Source organism: Theropithecus gelada, chromosome 5, assembly GCF_003255815.1.
Source record: "Theropithecus gelada isolate Dixy chromosome 5, Tgel_1.0, whole genome shotgun sequence".
Classification (NCBI taxonomy): domain Eukaryota; kingdom Metazoa; phylum Chordata; class Mammalia; order Primates; family Cercopithecidae; genus Theropithecus; species Theropithecus gelada.
The window spans coordinates 8,865,357-8,889,418 of record NC_037672.1 but is presented as its reverse complement, the minus strand read 5'-3'; the positions used below and the strand labels follow the sequence as shown (position 1 = coordinate 8,889,418).

Here is a 24,062-nt window from a genome sequence, read left to right as displayed (position 1 = left end):
CATATGAAGTATTTTCAGGCCTGAGTGTGTCTTATTTTGCCCTTGGCCATCTCCTTGTACCTTCTTGGGAAATAAACATGTCAAGGACGTGGCGTTGAGGACTTGGTTTTTCCTCCTCAGGATCGGAACTGCATTGTGGGCGGGATTCTCTTCTTCCAGTGGCACAGTGGGAGCTTATTTGTAAACTTAGGTAGGAAGAAAGCAGATCACGAAGAACACTACCTTGACGGGCATCGCATTGTGTGCTCTGGGCTGCATTTAAGCTGCACTGCAGGGGATGTCACTGCTTGGAGTGAATCAAGTGCCTCTTGAATAGTGCAGGTCACGGGGATCTGTTTGCCTTTCATAGCTGGCTGGAACGTGAAAATTCTCCTCTCCCTAAGGGGTAAGCTGTGCCCCACAGGCCCCCTCTTCCTCACTCCCATGGGGTCTGCAAGAGCTCCAGCTGCCCTCCTTGTGTCCCCACTGACAAGACAGATGGTCGAATGTCGTGGGCCTCTAGATGTCTAGTGGTGGTGCCCATGTCACCTCCATGTGCAGGTTCCATTCTCGGGGCAGCCTGGGAGGCAGCCCTGGTGGTGAAGAGAAGGAGACCCTAAGATCCCCCAGGCTCACCATGGTTCCTCAGGGAGGTGGAGACAAGCAGCTCCTGAGTGGCCTTGGCCAGCCTGAGCCACCTGCTTTTCAGAGCTACCACCCAGGTCACTATCTCACAGGGAACTCTGAGGAGTCTCTGGACTCATGCATGGAAAATGCTGTATACACAGGACTGGCGCCCAACCTGGCTCAGTTCCTTCCCTCAGCCTTTGTTCATGGGGATCATGCTGGGCAGGAAGATGTTCTGCAGGGTCGAAACCACCTGGTCCAGTGGCTCAGTCCCCTCAACAATGACCAGAGGCCACTGCCCTAAGCAGCATCTCCTTCTCCCGCAGGAGAGTACCTGGCCGTACCTGTTTGGAGTGATTGTGGTCCCTGCCGTTGTCCAGCTGCTGAGCCTGCCCTTTCTCCCGGAGAGCCCACCCTACCTGCTCTTGGAGAAGCACAACGAGGCGAGAGCTGTGAAAGGTGAGGGCCCTTCTCTTTCCTGCACAGCTCCAGCCCCTGCATAGATCAGCACTGCAAGGCATGCTGGGACCTGGGCCGGTGGGCACAGGAAGGGGTGCTGTCATTGTTCCTTTTGCAGGCACTGGGCTGGGGGTCATAGGGCACCTTCTCATTTCATCTTCCCAACAGCCTTGCTAGGAGGACAGACAGGGGACACAGAGTCACCCAGGGAGTCTGGAAAAGCCAGAACAGGCAAGATAAGATGCAGGTCCTCTCTGGGCAGCGTCTCCCACTACCGCCTCTTTGGTTGTTTCCAGACACAGAGATGAAGCCATCTCAAATCTCCGAGTGGCTTAGGTGCATAGCGGCCCTCCTTCTGCTCCTTCTCCCTTCACTGACTTCCTCTGTCTTAACATTTACATGCCAGGAAAGGAAAAGATGTAAGCACAAAATGAACACCAGATCCCACCAGGCACTGGGCTGAGTGCTTCTGCACAATGACCCATGGGACCTTGCCAGCAGTCCTTGGAGGGAGGAAGGAGTATACACTCATTTTACAGGAGAGGAAAATAAGGCTCTCAAAGGCGCTTGGGAGTTGTCTCAGGTAGCTTTCTTTAAGTGCCCTAAATGGGGAGGATGCTGAGTCAGATTCAAAGCCTGGCTTTCAGAATCAGAGACATCTCTCTACAGAGCCCTGAAAAGGCAAAATTATGTTGCCTAGAGATAGACAATGCAGAACGAACATTCTCATTCTTCTAGTTTTATCAAATGAGATGCAGTTGACAGCGCCATGGTTAGTTAGGCATGTGAAGGTAACCAGCACTACCTTCACATCCAGCTCTGCTGTCTGACCTTGAGCAATTTTTTTAAACCTTCTGAGCCTCAGAACCCTCGGCTATAGAAAGGAAATGACCTAAACTTCCCTCGTGGGGCCATTGTGAAGATTGAATTAATGGTGCGGATAAGGTTCGTAGTATTATCTGCTGTCCTCATTACTGAGAACTCTGCATTTTAGCTCTAAATTTCACTTATGTCCAAATCCAGGAGAAACCTTGAGAATTACATATACAATTTGTGCAACATCTTTTGAAATTCACACTACCTATTTTCTGAGTTAACAAATGGCATAATGAAATGTTAACAATTGCCTGTATTTGTCTAGCACTTCATGGATCAGATTCATTTTCTTATTTATAATATTTCTCTAAAGTGAAGTCAGAGAAGGTAATTGTTTTTACCTTCATTTTGTAGATGAAGAAACTGAGGCTTACAGAGATGAAGTCTGTTTCCCAAAGCTGTGGGTTTTCATTTATAGAGATTTGTAGAAACTTGAATATATGATGGAAATGATAGTGTTTTCTTCAATGCAGTGATCATACACACAAAATTCTGCCTATGGCTTTGGTGATGGACCTGGGACTTGAGCCCTCTTTTCTCCAGAGGACCCTGGTTAATAACTCCCACCCCCAATCTTAAACCCATTAGTAACCAAAGGATTGGAACCCAAGGAAGATTTTCCTCCCACACCCCTTGTGCACAGAGAGATACCAGGAAAGGGAAGTAGTGTCTGTTGTACCAGGTGACTTCCCATGTGGCCAGTGAGGAGAAAAACTAACTAAATTTTGGTTCAGGTGGTTGTCAGATGGCAGAGTCTCTGGAGTAAAAAGAAGGTGACTAAGAGAGAGAACCAAGGGGATCTGATTCTAGAAAGCACCTGGGCTGTGCATTGTTGGAAGAGGGTGAGCCTTCCAGCTCTGTCTCTACTGGCCTGGGAGGGTAACCCGCACCCCATCTGGCTGTGCTCGGGAAAAACTCTTAAGAAATGCTTCAATTAAGTACAGTTGGAATGAACAGTGCATGCCAATGCCAGACAGTGAAGAAGGTTTTAAAGTTTTATTTCATAGCACAATAGGGAGTAAGGGAGAAGTTACAAAACATGGTAAATATTACATGTGCACTCTATAAAATGAACAAAGATACTGACCTTAAGTTGAAATAGATTATTGAAATTTTCATCTGTACCTATAAAAGTGCTAATTTTACTCCAGACATTCAGCAAGCAATGGATATTTACCATGTTGGGCATTCAGCCAGGTGACAGGGTCAGACAGTGGTATGAAATGACGTTCCTGCCCCCTAGGAGTGAGGGAGGGTAAAGGTCTAGTTAAAGGAGATGGACAGAAACACCCAGTAATGGCTCATCTGTATTGAAAACTATTTCATTCTAAGCACTTGACATACATTAGCTCATTAAATCATCACAACAACCATAGAAAGTAGGTCACATTTTTATTCCCATTTTAAGACCTAAAACAAAAACAAAAACAAAAACAAAAACTGAGGATGGAATAACTTGGCCAAAGACATAAAGGTAGCCAATCACAGCACTGAAGTTTGAATTCTGACCATCTGGCTCTGGAACTTATGAATGTAAACAAAATGCGCTTTATTACCCAGCACTATGCTGGGCACTGTGGGTGATACCCCTTCTCCAGTCTGTTGACAATTTGGGGAAAAGGGGCCCTGTGTTAGTCAACTATTACTGTAATAATGCTGCATTAAAAAAAACACCCAAAACACATTGGCTTAAGATAATAGTATTCCTTAGTTCACAAACCTATAGGTCAACTGTGTTATTCTGTTAATCTTAGTAATCCTTCTTGGGGCCAGCTGAAGTTCACTCACATGTCTGGTGGTCAGCTGGCTGACTTAGGTTGGCCTTAGCTCTGTTCAGTGTACTTCATCCCCAGCTGGCCAGCAGGGCACATTCTCATGGTAATCAGAGAGGAAATGGAAAACACAAGCAGTTTCTCTAAGTTGGAAATCTCCTAAAATCCTATTGGCCAAAGTAAGTCACATAGCTAAGCCCAAAGTCAGAGTGGAAGGGGGCTTCAAAGTTTTAGGATAGAGACATAAATGTAGGGAGGCCACGAACTTGGGCCATCAACACAATCACTTTAGACAAGAGGCCCCTTTCGGGATGTCCCTATCGCACTCCATCCCCACCCCCAGTTCATAGTGGCAGGGAATGAGTCCCATGCCCTGGGTCTTATTTATTTACGCCACTCTTGTCAGTTTAGGCGAATCCCAGCCTCCAGTGCCTAAAAATGAGGGAACACCCTAACTTCTACTCTGAGAAAGGGAAACGTATTTAATTAAGTAAAAATGAAATATTACCATAGGGAATGTAAAAGGACAACGTTCAGGAATTAGGGTCAGGGAAATTGCATTGATCAGGACTCTCTGGGATGTAAGAGGTAGAAACTGCATCCAAAGCAGTGTAAGCAAAAGGGAAACTTTTGGCTCCTGTCCCTCATGATCTGAGGGCACCAGTAATGGGCCCTCTTCCTCTTTCCAGCCAAAGTTGAAATCAGTCAAGAGATGGATACACAAGTGGAGGAGGTGGGTTAAAATGATCACTTTTGGTGTGAATAAAGACTACTAGGAGATTTTGGCATTAGGTCAGATGGCCAAGAGAACCTCTTAAGATTGTACTCCTGAACTGAGCTTGCCACCTACTCATGGCCTCTCTGACAGGGCCCATCCTTGAAAGACTTAGAACATGGAACAGAGAGTGTGCTCTTCTAGCCAGATAGGTCCCAAAAAGAAAGGGAGGAACTAAGCGGTGCAGGCCATTTCTTTCCCCCAGCTTAACCAATTAGGTAAGTTCCCTCTCATCTCCTGGACAGGAGTGAGTGAGGTAAAGAATGACACACTAATGCCCTTCATGAACAAAGCAGTATCAGGAGTGAGCAATACATGTTCTTCCTAATCATAAGCAGTGAAACGTCTGGGTTTCCTTCAGGTATGGTGGGATCCAGGAGCTAAATCCAAGTCATTAAGGTACTGCCTCTCTCTCAACAAACCTTGACATTCTTAGTATTTCATTGGCTTCATTCTCAGACAGGCTTTCTCTACTTGATATAAAGACAACCCTGAGCAGCTCCTACTTGGTAAGACTATCTCAGAAGGAGAGACATTCTCTGTCACACATCATACATTTCACTCTCTGAAGAAAATAATTATAATTGGTTTTTCTTGGGTTACAGCCATCCTTGAAGCAATCACTGCAATGGGAATTAGAATTCCCTGACTGGCCAGTTGCCATCCATTCTGATGATTGGGAGATGGAGGGCTATGAGATTTCATTGACATCTCTACTGAGATTATTGGGAGCACAGGAGGACAGCTTCAAGGAAAAGATGCAGCAAGAGAAAAAAGTACAGGATGGCCACCACCATGCAGAAATGACCCTTTTATCCCATCTGGATGCACCTTCCCGGGTAGTGCTATGTCCCCTGTCCTCCATGGTCTGTATTGGTCTTTGCTGTCTGAACTCCAACTGGGGATAGACTTGGCGGGGATCTCAGACCACAGCCCACAGATAGGCAATTCAGAGCAATCTTGATGTGTCTCCTTTTTTGTTGCTTTGTGTATGGGAAGGAGTGTGTTTTTATGGGATATAGCATTTGGGAGCCAATTATTGGCTGGAACCCTGGCCTAAATAGAAAAGGAAGATTATCCATTATTGGTCACCAGTGGAATTTTCCATTGGCATTTTGATTGGAGGAAGTTTCTTTCTTTTGTTTTGTTTTGTTTTTGGTAGAGAAAGGCATGTGTATCATGATTAAGTCCTGCTCCTTATGATAGAAAACTCAAAGTAATAGTGTCCTAAACAAAGTAGAAGTTATCTCTGTCACACATTTTTAAAAAATGCTCAAAGTAGATTGTCTGGGGCTGTTATGGTTCTTCCTGGTATCAGAGACCTGGCTCTATTCATCTTTGACTGCCATTCTCAGAAGGTCCTTTCATAGCCCAAAGTGGCTGCCATCGTAACTGCATTCCAGCCAGGAGGAGGAGGGTGAGAGGAAGGGACTGCCCGCCCCTTCTGCTCCAAGAATTCTTCTTGGAAGTTCACGCACTTTTGCTCCTGTCTGCTTCGACCGAAGGGAATCCCATAGACGCTCCTGACAGCCAGGAGCCTGGGAAATGTCATCATTCAATGCACTGCTGCCGTAAGAGTCAGGGTCTGCTCCTGAGGAGGAGGGGAGAATGAATAATGAAACTTGCTGCCTACAGCCTCTGCCACAAGAAAGCAAGCACGCAATGGAAGTGCCTATGGCTGGGACCAGTGAAACTGAGGCATTTTGAGTGCCCTGGAAGCTGACAACGTGTGGCACTGTTTAAACAGCCATTTGAAACTTATTTAGAAATGGGGCTGAGTGGGCACACGAGGACTGCTCCCCTTCAGCTCTGATGCTACCCGCACCCACGGAGCTAAGCAAAAGCCCCAAAGTTTATGGGACCTGCCTGCCTTTGTCAATCCTGAGCACCCCATGGCAGTTTTACTCCCACCCCGTGAAGACTGTCAGCCACCTCCTGGTAAAGTACCTCTTGCATCTCATGCCATTTGTTTTCTCATTTTGTTTTGTTTTCTGAGACACGGTTTCGCTTCCTCCCTCAGGCTGGAGTGCAGCAACTCGAACCTGCAACTTTCGCCTTCTGGGTTCAAGCGATTCTCCTGCCTCAGCCTCCTGAGTAGCTGGCAGTACAGGTGCCTGCCACCATACCTGGCTAATTTTTTAATTTTTTTAGTAGAGATGGGGTTTCACCATGTTGACCAGGCTGGTCTCAAACTCCTGACCTCAAGTGATCAGACCGCCTTGGCCTCCCAAAGTGCTGGAATGACAGGTGTGAGCCATACACCATAGTGCCTTAGGGAATGGCACTGTGCAGCTTCTCTGTGGAGGCCCTGGGCCACAGCCTCAGTGGCCTGAGCTGGATTAAAGGCCTGAGCTGCCTCAGGGCCCAAAGCTGGCCTGAGACGTTCAGACACAAGGACGTGCATCAGCAAGTCACAAGTGGGTCCCAATAGTGGCCCTATTGGAGTCAGCTGACTTCCTTTTCTCCTTTGTGCTAGAAGCTAAAGTGTGTTGACTTGGTTCCATAGGATCTGGTTTTTATTAAGGTAAGAAGGAAGTTGGCCGGGCGCGGTGGCTCAAGCCTGTAATCCCAGCACTTTGGGAGGCCGAGGCGGGCGGATCACAAGGTCAGGAGATCGAGACCATCCTGGCTAACACGGTGAAACCCCGTCTCTACTAAAAACACAAAAAAGTAGCCGGGCGAGGTGGCAGGCGCCTGTAGTCCCAGCTACTCGGGAGGCTGAGGCAGGAGAATGGCGTAAACCCAGGAGGCGGAGCTTGCAGTGAGCTGAGATCGCGCCACTGCACTCCAGCCTGGGGGACAGAGCAAGACTCCGTCTCAAAAAAAAAAAAAAAAAAAAAAAAAGAAGGAAGTTAACTCCAGTTAACTCATGCCAGATGTGAGCTGAAAACACAAGCTTTTTCCCAGACCACTGCAATACTTTACCCTCAAGAAAAGCATAGATTCCTTGGGGTGGCCAGGTCTGAGGTCCAGGTCATCAGGCCTGCATATAGTGGCAGAGCCAGATGAAGGCCCAGAAGAGGCACAACTGGTGGTCCCAGGTCTCTGCCTTTGAGGACCCACCATGATGTGAGGATGCCCCGACCTTCCTGCTGTCCCAGCTCCCCTCACTGTCCTCCTGCTCATGGCCCAGGATGGCTGCCATTGTGCCAGCCTCCAGCCTGTGCAAGTCTTATCTGAACAAGAGAAGACTCAGGGGACAAATAACCAATTCACTGACAAGCCATTGAGGGGATGAGGGAGCAGCCCTATTTGGGGTGACAGATTCAGAACCAAATGGGAGAAGCCACAGGGATGCAGATTTTGATTCACCTTAAGAAAGGAGATGTAAGACTGTAATGGGCTGCTTATGGAGGTGAGAGTTTTCGTTCCAGAAGGTGTTTGAGGACTGGACAGGGATGGGAAGAGCCACTGGAAACAGAGCCAAAAGGTTACACTCAGTCACACTCCTGCTCTCCTGCCTACCAACCTTCTCTGGGCTTCGGTTTCCTAATAGAGGAAAAAAAAAAAAAAAAGAGTGCTCATAACTAGAAAAGTTCAAATTAAGCTGGTATGTGTGAGAGGATTGTCTGCTTCTGTGCTTTGCACTTCTGCCTCACCTTGCATTGGAAGGAAGGTATTCTATGGCTAAAATGAGTTTGACATTTTTTTTTTTTTTTTTTGCTCTGGGAATAGAGAAATTTTTAAATGGTTTTTGGGGGAGCTGGGAATCACTCACAACTTCAGCTCTTAAAAATCCGCTGTTGTCAGTGATACTGGAGCATTGCCTGTCGTTCATGTTGACATGGCGGCAATCACAGGGATTCATCTGCTAGGCCAGTGTTACCCACCACTCCCTTTCCTGACCATCTCTGTAACCTAAGCATGTTTTCTTATTACTGTTTCTATGTTGTTGTGTATGGTTGGTGGAATAATGGTCCCCAAGTCCATTACTCACACCCATGTCTCAAGCCTCAGAATCCGTGAGTGTGTTACCTTCCATGTCAAAAGGGCTTTGCAGGTGTGATTACCTTAAGAACCTTGAGCTGGAGAAATGATATTGGATTATCTATGTGAATCCAATGGAATCACAACGTGTTTAAGTGAAAGAAGGAGGCAGAAAAGGCAGAGAAGGAGATGTGATGATGGAAGCAGAGGTCAGAGAGAGAGAGAAAGAGAAGAGAAAGGATGCTATACTTTTGGCTTTGAAGTTGGAGGAAAGAGGCCAGGGCCTAGGAAAGCTGGAAAGGGCAAGGGAACAGATTCTCTATTTCAAGCCTCCAGAAGAAATGCAGCCCTGTTGACCCCTTGCTTTTAGCTCAGTGAGACCCATGTCAGACTTCAAACTTCCAGAACTGTAGGGTAATAACTAAGTGTTGTTTTAAGCTAGTAAGTTCATGGTTGTCTGTTTCTATAGCAACAATGGAAAGCTCATACATCACATTAAGGGAGGAAGGTAAGCTAAGGTGGGACTGTAACGTTTCCTTGGTTTTTGTTTTTGTTTTTGAGACAGAGTTTTGCTCTTGTCGCCCAGGCTGGAGCGCAATGGCATGATCTCAGCTCACTGCAACCTCCACCTCCTGGGTTCGAGTGATTCCCCTGCCTCAGCCTTCCAAGTAGCTGGGATTACAGGTATGCACCACCATGCCTGGCTAATTTTGTTATTTTTAGTAGAGACAGAGTTTCTCCACGTTGGTCAGGCTGGTCTCGAACTCCCAACCTAAGGTGATTCACCCACCTCGGCCTCCCAAAGTGCTGGGATTACAGGCGTGAGCCCCCACACCCGGCCTCCTTGGTTTTGAATATAGTTAAAACATTCCTTATCTCAATTCTCAAAATTGCTGGCAAATATTATTTCTAATATTTTTTCTTTATACAAAATAACTGCGCTAAAGGTCTTTATGCATGAGGCTTTTAAAGCTTTTTCTTGTAAATATAACGTTTGTTATTACTACAATTTATCAAGTGCCTGTGATACACACGGTGCTTTGCTTCTGGATCTCCAATATGTCTCCAAAACTTTGGAGACAAGGAAATGACGACTCAGAGGCTGAGTAGCTTGCCTAAGATACCACGGATAGTTCGTGACAGAAACGAGATTCTAACTCAGTTTGTCTCATTCAAATCTGAATTCACTGAAGTGCAGGGTGCTGCCTTCAGCGTGTGTGTCTCTTATTTATAAGACATAATGTGCACATAAAGACAACCAATAATAGCAAAAGATCGGCCAGGCGCAGTGGCTCACGCCTGTAATCCCAGCACTTTGGGAGGCCGAGGATGGTGGATCATGAGGTCAGGAGATCAAGACCATCCTGGCTAACACGGTAAAACCCTGTCTCTCCTAAAAATACAAAAAATTAGCCGGGCGTGGTGGCAGGCACCTGTAGTCCCAGCTACTCGGGAGGCTGAGGCAAGAGAATGGCCATGAACCTGGGAGGCAGAGCTTGCAGTGAGCTGAGATCGCGCCACTGCACTCCAGCCTGGGCAACAGAACGAGACTCCGTCTAAAAAAAAAAAAAAGGCAAAAAAAAGAATGGGTTAAGGGATTTGGGGGCTATTGATCCATGGGTTGGAGACACAGAAAATTTCTCCTGAAATATTATGACTTTATATATTAAGGCAGGGTTAAATTTCAGATTTGCATCAATTTTATCTAAGAACAGTTAGGTAAGTAATCGTGTATTTACTTAAAACTGAAAATGAGGCCCGGCGTGGTGGTTCACGCCTGTAATCCCAGCACTTTGGGAGGCCGAGGCGGGCAGATCACCTGAGGTCAGGAGTTCGAGACCAGCCTGAGCAACATGTGGTGAAACCCCGTCTCTACTAAAAATATAAAAACTAGCCGGGTGTGGTGGTGCGCACCTGTCATCCCAGCTACTTACGAGGCTGAGGCAGGAGAATTGCTTGAACCCAGGAGGCAGAGGTTGCAGTGAGCCGAGATCACACCACTGCACTCCAGCCTGCACGACACAGTAAGACTGTCTCAAAAAAAAAAAAAAAAAAACTGAAAATGATATCCCAATGCCAATTTTATTCACTTATTTAACAAACTATTACAGGTGATTGTAGCATTATGAAGGCATGCTTAGGACATAATGTTTGGAGGGGAACAAAGAGAACATAAAAAGAATCTGTGTGATCACAGAAGTGTAGACATCATAGATATGGGCAGGCCCAGGTAAAGGCAAACACAAACTGAGGCCATTGATGCATGAGGGAGCTGGGTTCTGTGCTTTGTAGGCTCTTGGTGAGGGAGGGGCAACAGAGGTAAACTCCCCCCTTACTCCCTCCCCTGTGCACCAAATGCACCCACCAACAACCAACGCAGAACCCAGGAAGGAAGCCATGGGGTGATCAGCTAGCTCCGCAGGCCCTGCCGTCTGTGGTGGCCTTGCCTGGAGGCGCTCAGCTCACCTATACCCACCTGGAGATGACTGAGGAAAGAAGAGGGGCTGTGTAATGTTCCATGCTCACCCTTGTCAATGATAAAGATGTCCCCATTTCCTAAACCGGGCAGAGGGAGCTGGGCAGAGGGAGGAGGGGACACACTCCCTCGGAGGTCTTCCCTTGGTCTCTGCTGGCATGGTCACCTGCTCCCGGAAGACCAGCGCCCTCCTCCCCCACTGTTGCTCTGCTTCTTTTCTAAGATGTGAGCCAAGACACGTGGCCTCTGAGGCTCTCCTCATTTTGGCCCACGGACTAGCTACGCCCCAGGACTCCCTTTTCCCTGGCTAGAGAGACAATTTGTTGGGAGGGGGTGCTGAGCGAAGAAACAGCGGCCCACAGAGATAAGTGTCTCCTACCGAAAACCCAAGGGCCAAAAAGGGTTGGGAAAACACAGCTCGGAGACCACCCTACCAAATCCTCCAGCCCTCAGCGTGTGGAAATTGCTCACACACTTCTTCATTCTAAAGAGCAAGCAACTCTTGCGGTAAGGACCAGCCGCACTTTAGATTTAGAGAATTGCTGAAGGTTTCACCAAAGCAGAGGATGTTTTCTATGTTGTGCCTGTGGTGGGTGCCATACCTGTGCAACCTCTGAGATTGCTGGGGGTCTCTGTGCCCCTGAGAGCCAGGAGGAAGCTCTCAACTGTACCTTCAATTCCACAGCACAGGGAAGGAAGCTCAACATTTCTTTACCATTCAGAGCATCCCTGTGCTTTGAGTCTCCTCTGCTTCTTGGGGACCAGTTCTGTTGCTCTTGGGATGACCATGATGGTCCCAACTTGAAATTCAGTACCTTCTTTGGTTTTCTTAAAAACAACAGCACCCATGTACAACAGATCACTCGAGTGTTTAGAGACTGTATCAAAGATTTCAGGGAGGTGGGGGAGTCACTCCATCCTGCCACTCACAGCCTCCTCTTTCCTCTCCCTGTCATCTCTGCTCATCACCCCCCTGCCTTCTTAGATGCCCCTGGTGCCCCGATTTCTCCTCCCTCTAGCATGCCGAGCACCTCCCGCCCCTTCTGAAGCTGGAACCAGCACACATGCAGACATCCAGCAGACACCTGCTGCTCCAGGCATTCATCTAAATATTCTTCTTAGCCATGACAGTGCTTGAGAAACATTCGGGTGTCAGCCATGAAGTTGACACACTTTTCTTCCCCTCTTTGTACCTGGTAATGTCACTGCTGGTATCCTGATGCTCCCTGCCTCTCTGGAAGGCCTACTGTGTGTCACAGCATGTGGCCCAGGGTTAGCTGAGAGTTAGCAGAGCTGGGGTCCAGCCCCATCTTCCCCACACTGCAGCTGTGTGACTCAGGCAAGCTGCCCATTATCTCAGACAAAGGCTCAGTTTTCTTGCCTGTGAATAACACAAATGCTTATCTCCGGGGCCCACAGAAATGATCATATCAGATCATGGATGTGAGAGTGCTTTGTAATTCTCTTTTATAAAGGCACGAATCCTGTTCATGAGGACTCTGTCCCACTGACCTGATCACCTCCCCAAAGGCCCCACCTCCTGATACCATCAGTTTGGGGATTCATTTTCAACTTTTTACTTCTGGGGGGACACAAACATTCCACCCATAGCAATGGGATTCTGGCAGAAGGGCTCCAATTTCTATCAGGAGGCAGCATAAGACAGCTGCCCCATCCTGAGGCCTAGGGTGAAGAGCTGCCGTGCTAATGAGGAAGGAGATTCATGGATGTGCCTCCCAGATGCGCTTGGTGGGTTTAGACACAACAGCTCCCCAAAATCCCTTAACCCATTCTTCACAGGCTGGGCATTTCATGAAATGGCAGCAATGTTCATTTTAATGTTTTATGAGCCACAGAGCTTCCTGCAGGAAAGAGTGGGATGGAAACTGTTAAGCCCCCAACGTGAGGCCCTGGGACCCATCAGGTTTGGCTGGGCGCGTCTGCAGGCCAGACAGTGCTGAGAGCAAATGTTCAGGGGCACACGCCCTAAAACAACATGCGACATTTTCTGGGCTTCCTCACCAATGACTTCTTGGACATCAGTCTTGTTGAGTCCTTCCACATGGCAGGTGCAGAGAGACTGCGGGGTCTGGGTGTTGCACACTGGGCAGGGGTCAGGAGTTCTGGCTTGGTCACAACACCGCTCTGGGCTGTGTTTCCTCACCTGTACCATCAGAAGTGGAACGAGATGCTCTCTAGGAATAGCCCAGCTCTAGGTTCTGAGGTCAGAACCAGGGCACGTAGGGGCAGGGACTACTGTCAGGCCCAAGGCTCCTGGAAGCAGGTGTTCAGGCTCTGCCACCACCCACAGGCTCCCACAGCAGGTGGTTATAAGGGTCATTGCTCTCCCTCCGAGGGACAGTGAGACGGCACAGAATGAGCACTAAGTGGGTTCAAACCCGCCCCAGTAAGAAGTAGGAACACTTTTATTTACACTGTTGGTGGGAATGTAAATTAGTTCAACCATTGTGGAAGACAGTGTGGCGATTCCTCAAGGATCTAGAAACAGAAATACCATTTGGCTCAGCAATCCCATTACTGGGCATATACCCAAAGGAATATAAATCATTCTACTATAAAGACACATGCATACATGTGTTTATTGCAGCACTGTTCACAATAGCAAAGACATGGAACCAACCCAAATGCCCATCAATGATAGACGGGATGAAGAAAATGTGGCACGTATATACCATGGAATACTATGCAGCCATAAAAAGGAATTAGATCATACCCTTTGCAGGGACATGGATGAAGCTGAAAGCCATTGTCCTCAGCAAACTAACACAGGAACAGAAAACCAAACATTGCATGTTCTCACTCATAAGTGGGAGCCGAACGATGAGAACACATGGACACGGGGAGGGGAACAACACACACCAGGGCCTGTGGGTAGGGGGCAAGGGGAGGAAGAGTATTAGGACAAATAGCTAATGCATGCAGGACTTAAAACCTAGATGATGGGTTGATAGGTGCAGCAAACGGCCATGGCACATGTTTACCTATGTAACAAACCTACACATTCTGCACATGTATCCTGGAACTTAAAGTAAAATAAAAATTAAAATTTCCCCGCGGTGAATCCAGCTCTGCTACTAACTGGCCATCATGCGTCTCTCCCGATGACTGTTTCCTCATCTGCTCATGGCCAGTGTAGGGCTGGATAGTATCAAAGGACTCTTCCAGCATCAATCCCAGGCCTCTGTCAGGATGGAAACTTCCTCCAGGAACAGTGAGGATTCTTGTTCTGCCATCAGACAATGTCTTAGGGATACAGCTGTTTTGGGGCACAAGAGTCAGGGCAAAGTAGTTTGAGAAAAAATAAAAAGTCACCTGTGGTCAAGAAAGTGTCCAGCTACCCAGGGAAGCATGTGCTCCAGTGGCCCCAATAGACACATAGTGTCTTCATCTACTTGCTATCATTTCTGTGCTTACCCAGGTGGGGTGCAGTGGGCAGACAAAGCTGTGAATTTTGCTTTGTACAAAGAGGGGAATCGATTGGGAGATCTCATGGCTTCCTTTCTTTGAGTTCCTCTTATATGCTAGTGTGGGAGGCAGAATAATGACCTCCACCCCACCTTGAAAGATGTCCACTTCCTTCTTCCCAGAACCTGTCAATATGTTAGGTTACATGATGAAGGAATTAGGGCCACAGATGGAGTTAAGGTCACAGATGGAATTAAGGCTGCTCATCAGCTGACTTTGGAATGAGTAGTCCTGGACTACCAGGGTAAGCCCAATGTAATCACAAGGGTTCTTATAAGTGGAAAAAGGAGGCAAAGAGAGAGAGAAGCAGACCAGTGGCAGTCTGAGAAGGAGTTGGCCCAAGGTTGCTGGCACTGAAGATGGAGGGAAGGGACCAGGAGCCAAGGAATGCAGGCGGACCACAGGAGCAGGAAAAGACAAGCAGGCAGATTCTCCCTAGAGCCTGCAGAAGGAAAACAGCCCTGCAACACCCAATTTTAATTCAGTGACACCTGCTTCAGATTCTGACCTCCAGAACTAGAAGATGATAAATCTCCACTGTAGTTTACTGTAGCAATAGAGCTAGGTACGTGGCAACCATTACCTTAGTCCTCAACCCCCTAAAAAGCCTACAAAATTTCTACCTTTTGCTTTATAGATGAGGAGACTAAGACTCAGCAAGGAAATGACAAGGTCACAGAGCTAGTGCATTGGTCAGTGTTCCACCCAGGGAAGTGGAAATAATATTTCAGAGAGGCACTGGATGCCAGGAAATGGTTACAGAGGTGCCAGTAGGGCTGGGGGAACAAAAGGAGTTGGGCAGAGTTACCCTGGAGCCCGCGTGTTCATCCTCCCTCCCCTTTCCAGGAGAAAGGGCTCAGTCCCAGCTCAGCGACTGGCCTGCCCAGTGGCCTCAAAGTGCTCACCTCTCTGCAAAATGAAAGGGTTGAATTGACATTGGCTCACTTCTAATTTCTGAAGCCTAAAAGAAGCTCCTCTTTGCCGAGGCTGAGTTCAGCTACTCTCCTCCAGTCACATTCCATTTGTGTCAAACTTTGTCCTCCTTTTTGGGCCACACCATGCATATCCCAGATTCTGTGGTCTTACAGAGCCAGTTTTGATGCCAGGTGAGTTTGGGTTCAAGAACTCGTCCCGTCTCTTACTGACACTACTGGAAGCATGACCGTGGCAGCAAGGCAGATGCTGGAGCTGCTCTTGCTGACATGGCTGATGTTCTTGGCACAGGTGACGTGGGAACCACAGCCTCTGAGGCTAACCAGGAGCCACAGCTGATGGTGCTGGAGCTTTGACTAGTAAAAGAGGTCCTTTCTTCCTCCAACACTCAGCCATGCATCAGTGCATCTCACTACTGGAATCAAACAGGACTCTGCTAGCATGGGAGTAAGGAGAGGTCATTTATAAGGAGTAAGGACATGCAGTTTGTAGGCTTCTAGCCCCCATGACACAAAAGAGTTCTAAAAGGGTTGTTGTGGGGCACAGTCCCAATAAGGCAAATGCAATAAACTCATAAATTGTGAGATGCTGTCAGCACATTTCATGTCAGCACCTGTGCACTGGCTCCTTCGCCTGGAAGACTCTTGCCCCAGATGTCTGCATGACCCACACCTCCCTCACTTCCTTTAGGTCTCTAGTGAAATTGCATCTTCTCAAAAACATCTCCCCCAGCTGCCATAGCTCAGTGTCTCCTGTTCTCACTGCCACTTACCCTGATTTATTTTTCTTTTTAGCCCTCATTATGACCTGAAATGATATGTTTATAAATTAATTTGCTTAGTATCACTCTCCTCCGTGAGAATGAAAAGCTCCATATGAGGAGGGACACTTTTCCTGTTTTACTTACTGCTGAAACCGCAGCACCTAGAGCAGTGCCTGGCATACAGTAGGCGTTTACTTACTAAATAATTGTTGCATGAATAAAGAAAACCAAAGTATACCAAAGGCTAAGTACAGACTGTAGCATGCTGCTGCTTAAAGTTCTGTGGTACATTCTTGGAGGTGTTTATCGCAATCAGATGGAGACTTACTTGCTGTGGGAACATGAAGCAATTTCACCCAGAGGAGAAGCAGGCATGGAGAAAGAGAGCGCACCATTTTTACAAGGGAAATATTTCAGATCATTGCTTTGGGCCTTCTGTGATGTTTCTGTCTTGATAGTTTCTACCTCTGTTCTGGAGAGGTTTCCTCATGATAGAGATTTTCCAAGTCAGGCAAGGCATATATATATATACACACACACACATATACACACACACACACATATGTGTGTGTGTATATATATGTGTATATATATATATGTCATTCTCATTTCTCATTTCAGGTCTCCCTGCAGTCACTCTCCATGTGGCAGGGAAGGCTATCCAGGCAGGGATATTTGAAAGTGTTCTGGAAGGGAAAGAACCAGACTGTCAAATGTTTACAAAGTGTTCAGTGAAGATGCAGCCTCTTCATGTTTACAGAGGCCCCAGTCCAAAGCAGTTTTAGCTAAACACGGAGACCAACAATGCACTCTACAAACCTTTCTACAAAGTCAAATCCCAAGTACTAGAAACTGAGGTTAGGGTTCACAGAGAACTGTCTTTTGGTATATAATGCATGCTCAATAAATATGTGTTGAATGAAGGAACAAACCGATGAAGCCTTCTTAAAACCCAGGTAGAGGGCATCCTCAATCTATGCAGTGGTGTGAGAGGAGGCAGGAGCGGGGCTTGTCCTGTGCCAAGGCCCTGTGGCATACAGCTGCATTCTGTTGGCTCACCCACTGTGGCATTCTCTGAGTCTTAAGAGATTTGTGTTCTTACCCCCACTTTACAGATGAGAAAATAGAGGCTTGGCAGGTTGGCATAACCCGGCAAAGGTCACCCAGTTAGCAAGTGGTGAGACCAGTTCCTGAACTGAAACTCACCTGGCAACAAAGCTGGCTCTATAAGACCACAGAATCTGGGATATGCATGGTATGACCCAAAAGGGACAAAGTTTGACACAAATGGAATGTGACTGGAGGAGAGTAACTGAGCTGAACCAGGATGAGAAGCTTCTTTTAGGCTTCAGAAATTAGAAATGAGCCAATGCCAAGGCAGCCCTTTCATTTTGTAGAGAGGTGAGCACTTTGAGGCCACTGGGCAGACCAGTGACTGAGCCGGGACTGAGCCCTTTCTCCTGACCTGAGGTCCACTCTTCTTGTCATCACTCCTCCCCATGCCCCCAGCGGAGCAGGAGCTTTGGGCCAAGTTCAGGGGAAGGCCTGCCTGCTCAGACCCCTTCAGTGCGGTGATGCATCTGATGGTGACTCGATTTGTTTCTAGCCTGCTAGTCAGTCCCCGCCGTTAGCCTTCTGCTCCCAGGTCAATGGCTTATTGGTGCAAGGGTGCACATAGCTCTTCCAATTCCTTCTATTTAGCATATGGGAGGCAAAGCTGTTCAGATGTCTGGCCATGGGTGGTCTTCACCTTAGAGATGAAGAACCTGGAAGTTAAAGGTCACGTGGCCTTGCCCAGGCCACACATTAGGGGCCTCTTTCTCCTCGTTTTCACAAGGATTATTGACTTCTTCCACTTTATAGAAATTCAGTACAAAATCAAGGCAGCTAGCAGTGCAGTTGTGTGTGTGTGTGCAGTGTATGTGTATGTTTATGTGTGTATATATGTGCTGATATGGTTTGGCTGTGTCCCCACCCAAATCTCATCTTGAATTGTAGCCCCCATAATCCTCACATGTTGTGGGAGGGTCTCGGTGGGAGATGATTGAATCATGGGGGGGGGGCCGGTTTCCCCCATGCTGTTCTCATGATAGTGAGTGAGTTCTCATGCAATCTGATGGTTTTATAAGTGTCTGACGTTTTCCCTGCTGGCCCTCATTCTCTCTCCTGCTGCCTTGTGAAGAGGTGCCTTCTGCCATGATTGTAAGTTTCCTGAGGCCTCTACAGCCATGTGGAACTCTGAGCTAATTAATCCTCCTTTCTTTATAAATTACCCAGTCTCAGGTATTTCTTTATAGCAGTGTGAGAATGAACTAATGCATGGGTGTATCTGTGTGTATGTATGTATCTCTGTGTGTAAGTGCATGTGTGTATGTGTTTATGTGTGCACATATATGTGTGTATATGCATACGTGATTATATATGTAAAACTGTGTGTATATGTATATGCGTGTGTGTATGTGTGTTTATAGACTAAACCCAGGGTCCTAGAAGAAAGAAGATCCCTATGGAATTTAACAGAGCTACCAAGCGATAACACAGGAGCCTAGATTTTTGGAGCCAAGTTGCTTACGTTCTTATCCCTGCATTTCCATTTTCTAGCTATGCGTGGCTTTAGCATGGTTTCCCTGTCTGTGGTACTAATCTCATTAGATTGTTTTGAACATTTAAATGACTTAATTCACACAAAGAGCTTACCACTTTACATAGAAATTGACTAGATTGCAAGAAGTATTTCCATATTTTCCAGAAAGAGGCACTAAATTACTCTCTGAGCTTCCTGGTAGCCAGGGCAAGAGAAGGAACTGGTTCCTCCACAGACTCTCCCTTTATAAGTAGCAGATCAACTTACCAGAAGAAACATGTAGTCAACTCTCAAAATCATGTATTACAAGGGGCCCTCCACGGGTGGTACTGTGATGCATAACAGACAGGTTTTGAACTAAAGTTAAAACAACTGCAAAATATCTGTCTCTATGGTTTATTTCCTTAGAGGATCCTCAGGAGAGCAGAAGGAGACTGAACTGCAGCCTGCGGAAGGCCATTGTAATATAGTCTGAGTTGTCAGGAGCCTTCCAGAGCCACCACTCACTCAATATCCACATACTCATTGAGTTTCTGTTGAATACTGGGCACCATGTTAAGCCCTGGGGATAAAATATGGCGCAAAACCAGACAGGGCCCCTGAGTGCCCAAGCTTGGGGTCAGCCAGGGACCTTGACAGGACAGAAACCAGGTGCTCCATAGATGAGTGTGGGGTTGCCCTGGACCAGGAGCTGCAAAGGGAGGAGCTGAGAACGCTAAGTGGATTAACAGGGGGAGTTCAGGGACAGCTTCCTGGAGAAGGCGGCAGCTGAGCTGGTAGATGAGTTGGCATGAACTCAGTGAAGGGAGACAGAGCGGAAACCCATTCATAAATGGAGGGTTAACCATAAGCCCATGAATACATGTGGCTGGCTGGGCAGATGCTGACCAGGGAGGATGCCTGGTTTTGGGGCATTGTTTATTTGGGGTTTGTAAGGTTGGTTGGTTTTGGGTGTTTTTTGAGACGGAGTCTCGCTGTGTTTCCCAGGCTGGTCTTGAACTTCTGGGCTCAAGCAATCCTCCTGCCTTAGCCTCCCAAGTACCTGGGATTATAGGCACAAGCCACCACACCTGGCTCTGTTTATTTATTTCTGACAAGTGCTTCCACTGTTGCTTCCACCTCCCACAGCTGTTGTTCGTAGGGGATAATCCCTGGACTTATCACCACATATCCACCATGTCACCTCATTCTTACAAGTAACCTCCTCCAAACCCAGAGCATCCCTCCATAAATGTTGGTAGTCTTGTTCATGTTGATATTGACTCTAATTCCTTACAAAAGGGAACTGAGATTTTAGCTGTCAAGTAACTTCCCAAGTCACACAAGGACCCTGTGGGCACAGGGGTGAAACGTCAGCTAAGGGACTTCATCCCTCTGAGCCTCAGTTTCCTTGTCTGTTAAATGCAATGAGAGCACTGAGCGTCAGGGGTTTTATGAGGCTCCCACAGTCCCTGCATCAAGCCCCACCGACTCAAGTGGTAGTGAGTCATGTCTTTCTCTCACTAGAGACCGCCTGGGAGCAGAAACTGTTCCTTGTTCTTCCCTTAACACAGTGGATCTTTTCACCCCATCCCGGGTGCACAGCAAGCTCTCGCAAGCTGCTAGATAATGGAAATGAGCTGAACTTGGCTCTTTAGCCTCTCAGCCCTGAGGTTTCTTTTGAGGTGTGTGGAAAGAAAGATCAGACAGATCCAGATCGGAGCGTGAACTCCTCACTCTTCACCTGAGCAACCTTTGGCACATTTCCTCACCTCCCTGAAGCTCAGTGGACTGAAACACACTCACCTTGAAGGGCTGTTTCTGTAAGACACCTCGCACAAAGCCTGGCACACAGTAGATACACAATAAACCTTAGCCTCTTCTTCCCTGCTCAGTGTCTCTTGACTCTTCTTGAATAAAGTTGAATCTGTAATTGGGGCAAGATCTGATTATGTAACAGCTCCCTCTCCCAACCCAGGAGTGTGCCATGCTACCCAGAGGGTTTGTTTTTTCCCCCCCCGCCAGTTGGGAAATGCAATTTCTCATTCCTCTTTCAAGTTCTTTGGAGTTAGTGATTAGAACATGGCTAGGAATATGCATGAGGTGTGAGCCATAGAAAGGCCTCTTACTTTCAAGTTGAAGAGAGAATGTGGGGAACATGCACTCAGAGGGAAGGGCTTGGATGAACTATTGTTAAATGACTTGGAGAGTCAAGAGAATGAACGCCTCTGAGACAGTTACCTTCCATAAGCTCATGTATTTTTTAAAGGGGCCGATAGATAGCAATTTCCCAGGCCATTTCCTCTCTCTCCAAGGGCAGCCAGTTTAAACTGGAGGTGTCAACTCTGTCCCCTCCCACCCTACGGGTGACATTGCCCCATCTCCTCCCAATCATCTACACAGCCTGTATACATCTGAGGTTCTGGGCTTGCTTTAGAGACCCTATTGTTCATCTTCCTCTCCAATGCCTGGGTCCCTTCCACAATATGCTTGACAGGTGGTCACCAGGCTCCTCTCGCACACCTTCAGGGATGGGGAATTCTCTGCTCAAAAAACACGTTCGTCCTTGGACACATCCATCAGGCAGTTCTTCCTTGTGGTCCCACACATCAGAGCTCTTGCCTGGGGCCTTGTTCTGACCTCAGAGCCAAGGAAAGCAAATCCAATCCAGGCGTCTCCTCTTGGGAGACTCCCTTCTCCAGACTAGACATCTGCAAATATGAGTAGGGCTCATGACCTTCATCCAGCATGGTGTGAGCAACTCTGCATTCTAGACGCAGAGGAAAACCAGCCTCTTCCATGAAGCATCTGCCACGAACCTTACCTAATGCAAGCGCTGCCCCGAGCTGACAGGACTGTGAGGACAGGACCCAGCACAGGTGTGGCCACTTACCAGACACGGCACACGCCCAACACTGCATTACAGGCAATTGCAAGTTTAGCGCCAATTCTGTGACATGTTGGAAGCACAGAGAGGACTTTCTGGCTCTCCCTCCCACCCTCTGTTTCACCCTGGGCCTGTGAGGAGCTACCTTTCCTTCCTCCCATCTTTAGGGGAAGACCTGGCATCTGCTGAACTTGCAACACAGATCTCCGTCTTGCTCTGATGAAAGTGATGGTGAAGGGAAAGTTGGGTGAAGGCCAGAGACTAGGATGAGTGTCTTTCAATTTCAGATGAGATTGAGAGAGAGGGGAGGAAAGGTGGAAGGGAGGCAGGGAGGGGAGGAAAGGTGGAAGGGAGGCAGGAGAGGGGAGGGGAGAGAGACAGACAGGATTGGAGGGGAGGACAGCGTTCCAAAGCTCTGAAGGGTCTGATTCCAAGTTCCCGTCATGGTCTGAATGTTTGTGCTCCTTCCCCACCCCTAATTTCTGTCTGGAAGACTCAGCTCCCCAGAGTGATGGTCTTTGGAGGGGAGTCTTTGGAAGTGAGGAGGGCTGGATGAAATCATGTGAGTGGTGCCTCCTGAGAAGTGAGAAGGCTGCGTCTGCAGCCAGGAAGACGCTCTCACCAGGGAACTGACTCTGCGGACACCCTGGTCTTGAACTTCTAGCCTCCAGGACTGTGAAGCCTGTTGTCTAAGCCACTCATCTGCAGTATGATGTTGTAGCAGCCCCAGCTGGCCGAGCTTCCAGGAAGCATTGCTGGATACTGGGAAAATGATGGCTTCTGGAGCCCCGGTGCGGGTTCTAAGCCTAGCTCCTCCACTCCCCCGCCGAATGACAGGACTAGCCCCTTCTAGTGTCCCCCTCACACCCTCCCTCTGCCCACTGTAATTTCAGCCCCGCTGTGACAGACAGTCCATGTGGGCTCAGGTATGGGCCAATGTTTGGCCACCTTAAGCACAGCACATGCCTCTCCAAATGCTCAGGTCCTCTCCACGGCCAGGAAGCTGCTCAGACATCTGCAGTGCAGTGTAGACTTTCAGGGAGTTAATACCCCTGGGAGCAGGAGGTGGCAGATGAATGCCCCAGCCTCCCCTGTGAGACAGTTCTGGAGATATTCCATGTGCTGCTCAGAAGCCCCGCAGAACTGATGCCCTTTGCCCATAGAAGTCTCCACGAGACGCACTTTGGGCTGCCTCACTCTCCAGCCTGTAAACTTCCCACCCCCAGCATGTGTCTCAGGCTCTGCTGCGAGGGCATACGGTGTCCCTGCCCATGGGCAAGCTTCTCCCATGTTCTCACCTGCAAAGTAGGAATACTGACTGTGTCTACTTCAGGGGACAGTTATATGAGAATTAAATGAATAAGGGCGCCTAAAACACAAGGGAACCCTTAGCAAGTGGTGGCCAATGTTATTGCAATGTGGACAGCCCAAAAATGAACCTCATGAAACAGATGTAGCTCCAAATGGAAGCTACATCAAGCCTGGTTGAACTTGATGAAGCGGCTTCAACCTGTAATCCCATCCATCAGGAATGAAGTGTTTTTGGAGGTGAACATGCAGGCCAGTGAATTTCCATCTTCCTTAGTATCAACCACTGTCCTTGCTGAGTAGTAAGAAGATGTTGCCTTTTTATATTTTAACAATAATCATTTAACAAAACCTACTGAAACTTTTCATTTGGAATATTTTTAAACAGAGATTTTTTTTTAAACTGCTTGCAAGTTTTTCTTTTTGAATGTGCAGATCCGAGACTTTTTTGTTTGTTTGTTTGTTTTTGAGACGGAGTCTTTCTCTGTCACCCAGGCTGGAGTACAGTGATGCAATTTCGGCTCACTGCAACCTCCACCTCCCGAGTTCAAGCGATTCTCCTGCCTCAGCCTCCCGAATAGCTGGGATTACAGACACCTGCCACCACGCCCAGTTAATTTTTTGTATTTTTAGTAGAGATGGGGTTTCACCATGTTGGCCAGGCTGGTGTCGAACTCCTGACTTCAGGTGAACTGCCTGCCTCGGCCTCTAAAAGTGCTGGGATTACAGGCAAAAGTCACTGCTCCCAGCTGAGATACAAGAGTTTTTATTGGTAACCTGTGTACATAACTTTGTCTACCAAAGCACATGACAGACACATCTCTTTTTATGGAACAGTTTCTTATAAAAGGTTGCTACTTTCTCACTCCTGTTAAAATGTCATCTGTATCCTGAAGCAACAGATTGACTCCATGTTGAATTTTAACATCTCTGTGAAGCAGTGTACTGTCAGTGGTCACTGAGGCTAGCTGTAGGCTTGCACCTGGAGCTGAGATGGCGGGTTCCACTATTGATTGTCCTGTCTTTGTGTGAGCGTTGTTAGTTTTACCTTTAATTTGTGGTTTCTTTGGGGGATTTGTTTTTTTCCTTGAGATGAGGTCTCGCTATGTTGCTGAGGCTGGCCTCGAACTCCTGGGCTCAAGAGATCCTCCTACCTCAGCCTCCCAAAAAGATTAGCTGGAACTACAGGCATGTACTACTATGCTCAGCTTTGGGGGATTCTTTACAAGCC

General features: G+C 47.6%; 1 protein-coding gene across 1 annotated transcript in view; it reads left to right on the top strand.

Annotated features, from left to right (window-relative positions):
* SLC2A9 (solute carrier family 2 member 9) overlaps window positions 1-24,062 on the top strand; it is a 192,563-nt gene that overhangs the window by 81,910 nt on the left and 86,591 nt on the right. The window contains 1 exon segment of the mRNA XM_025386444.1: window positions 933-1,065. Within this exon segment, the coding sequence (XP_025242229.1) occupies window positions 933-1,065 (133 nt within the window).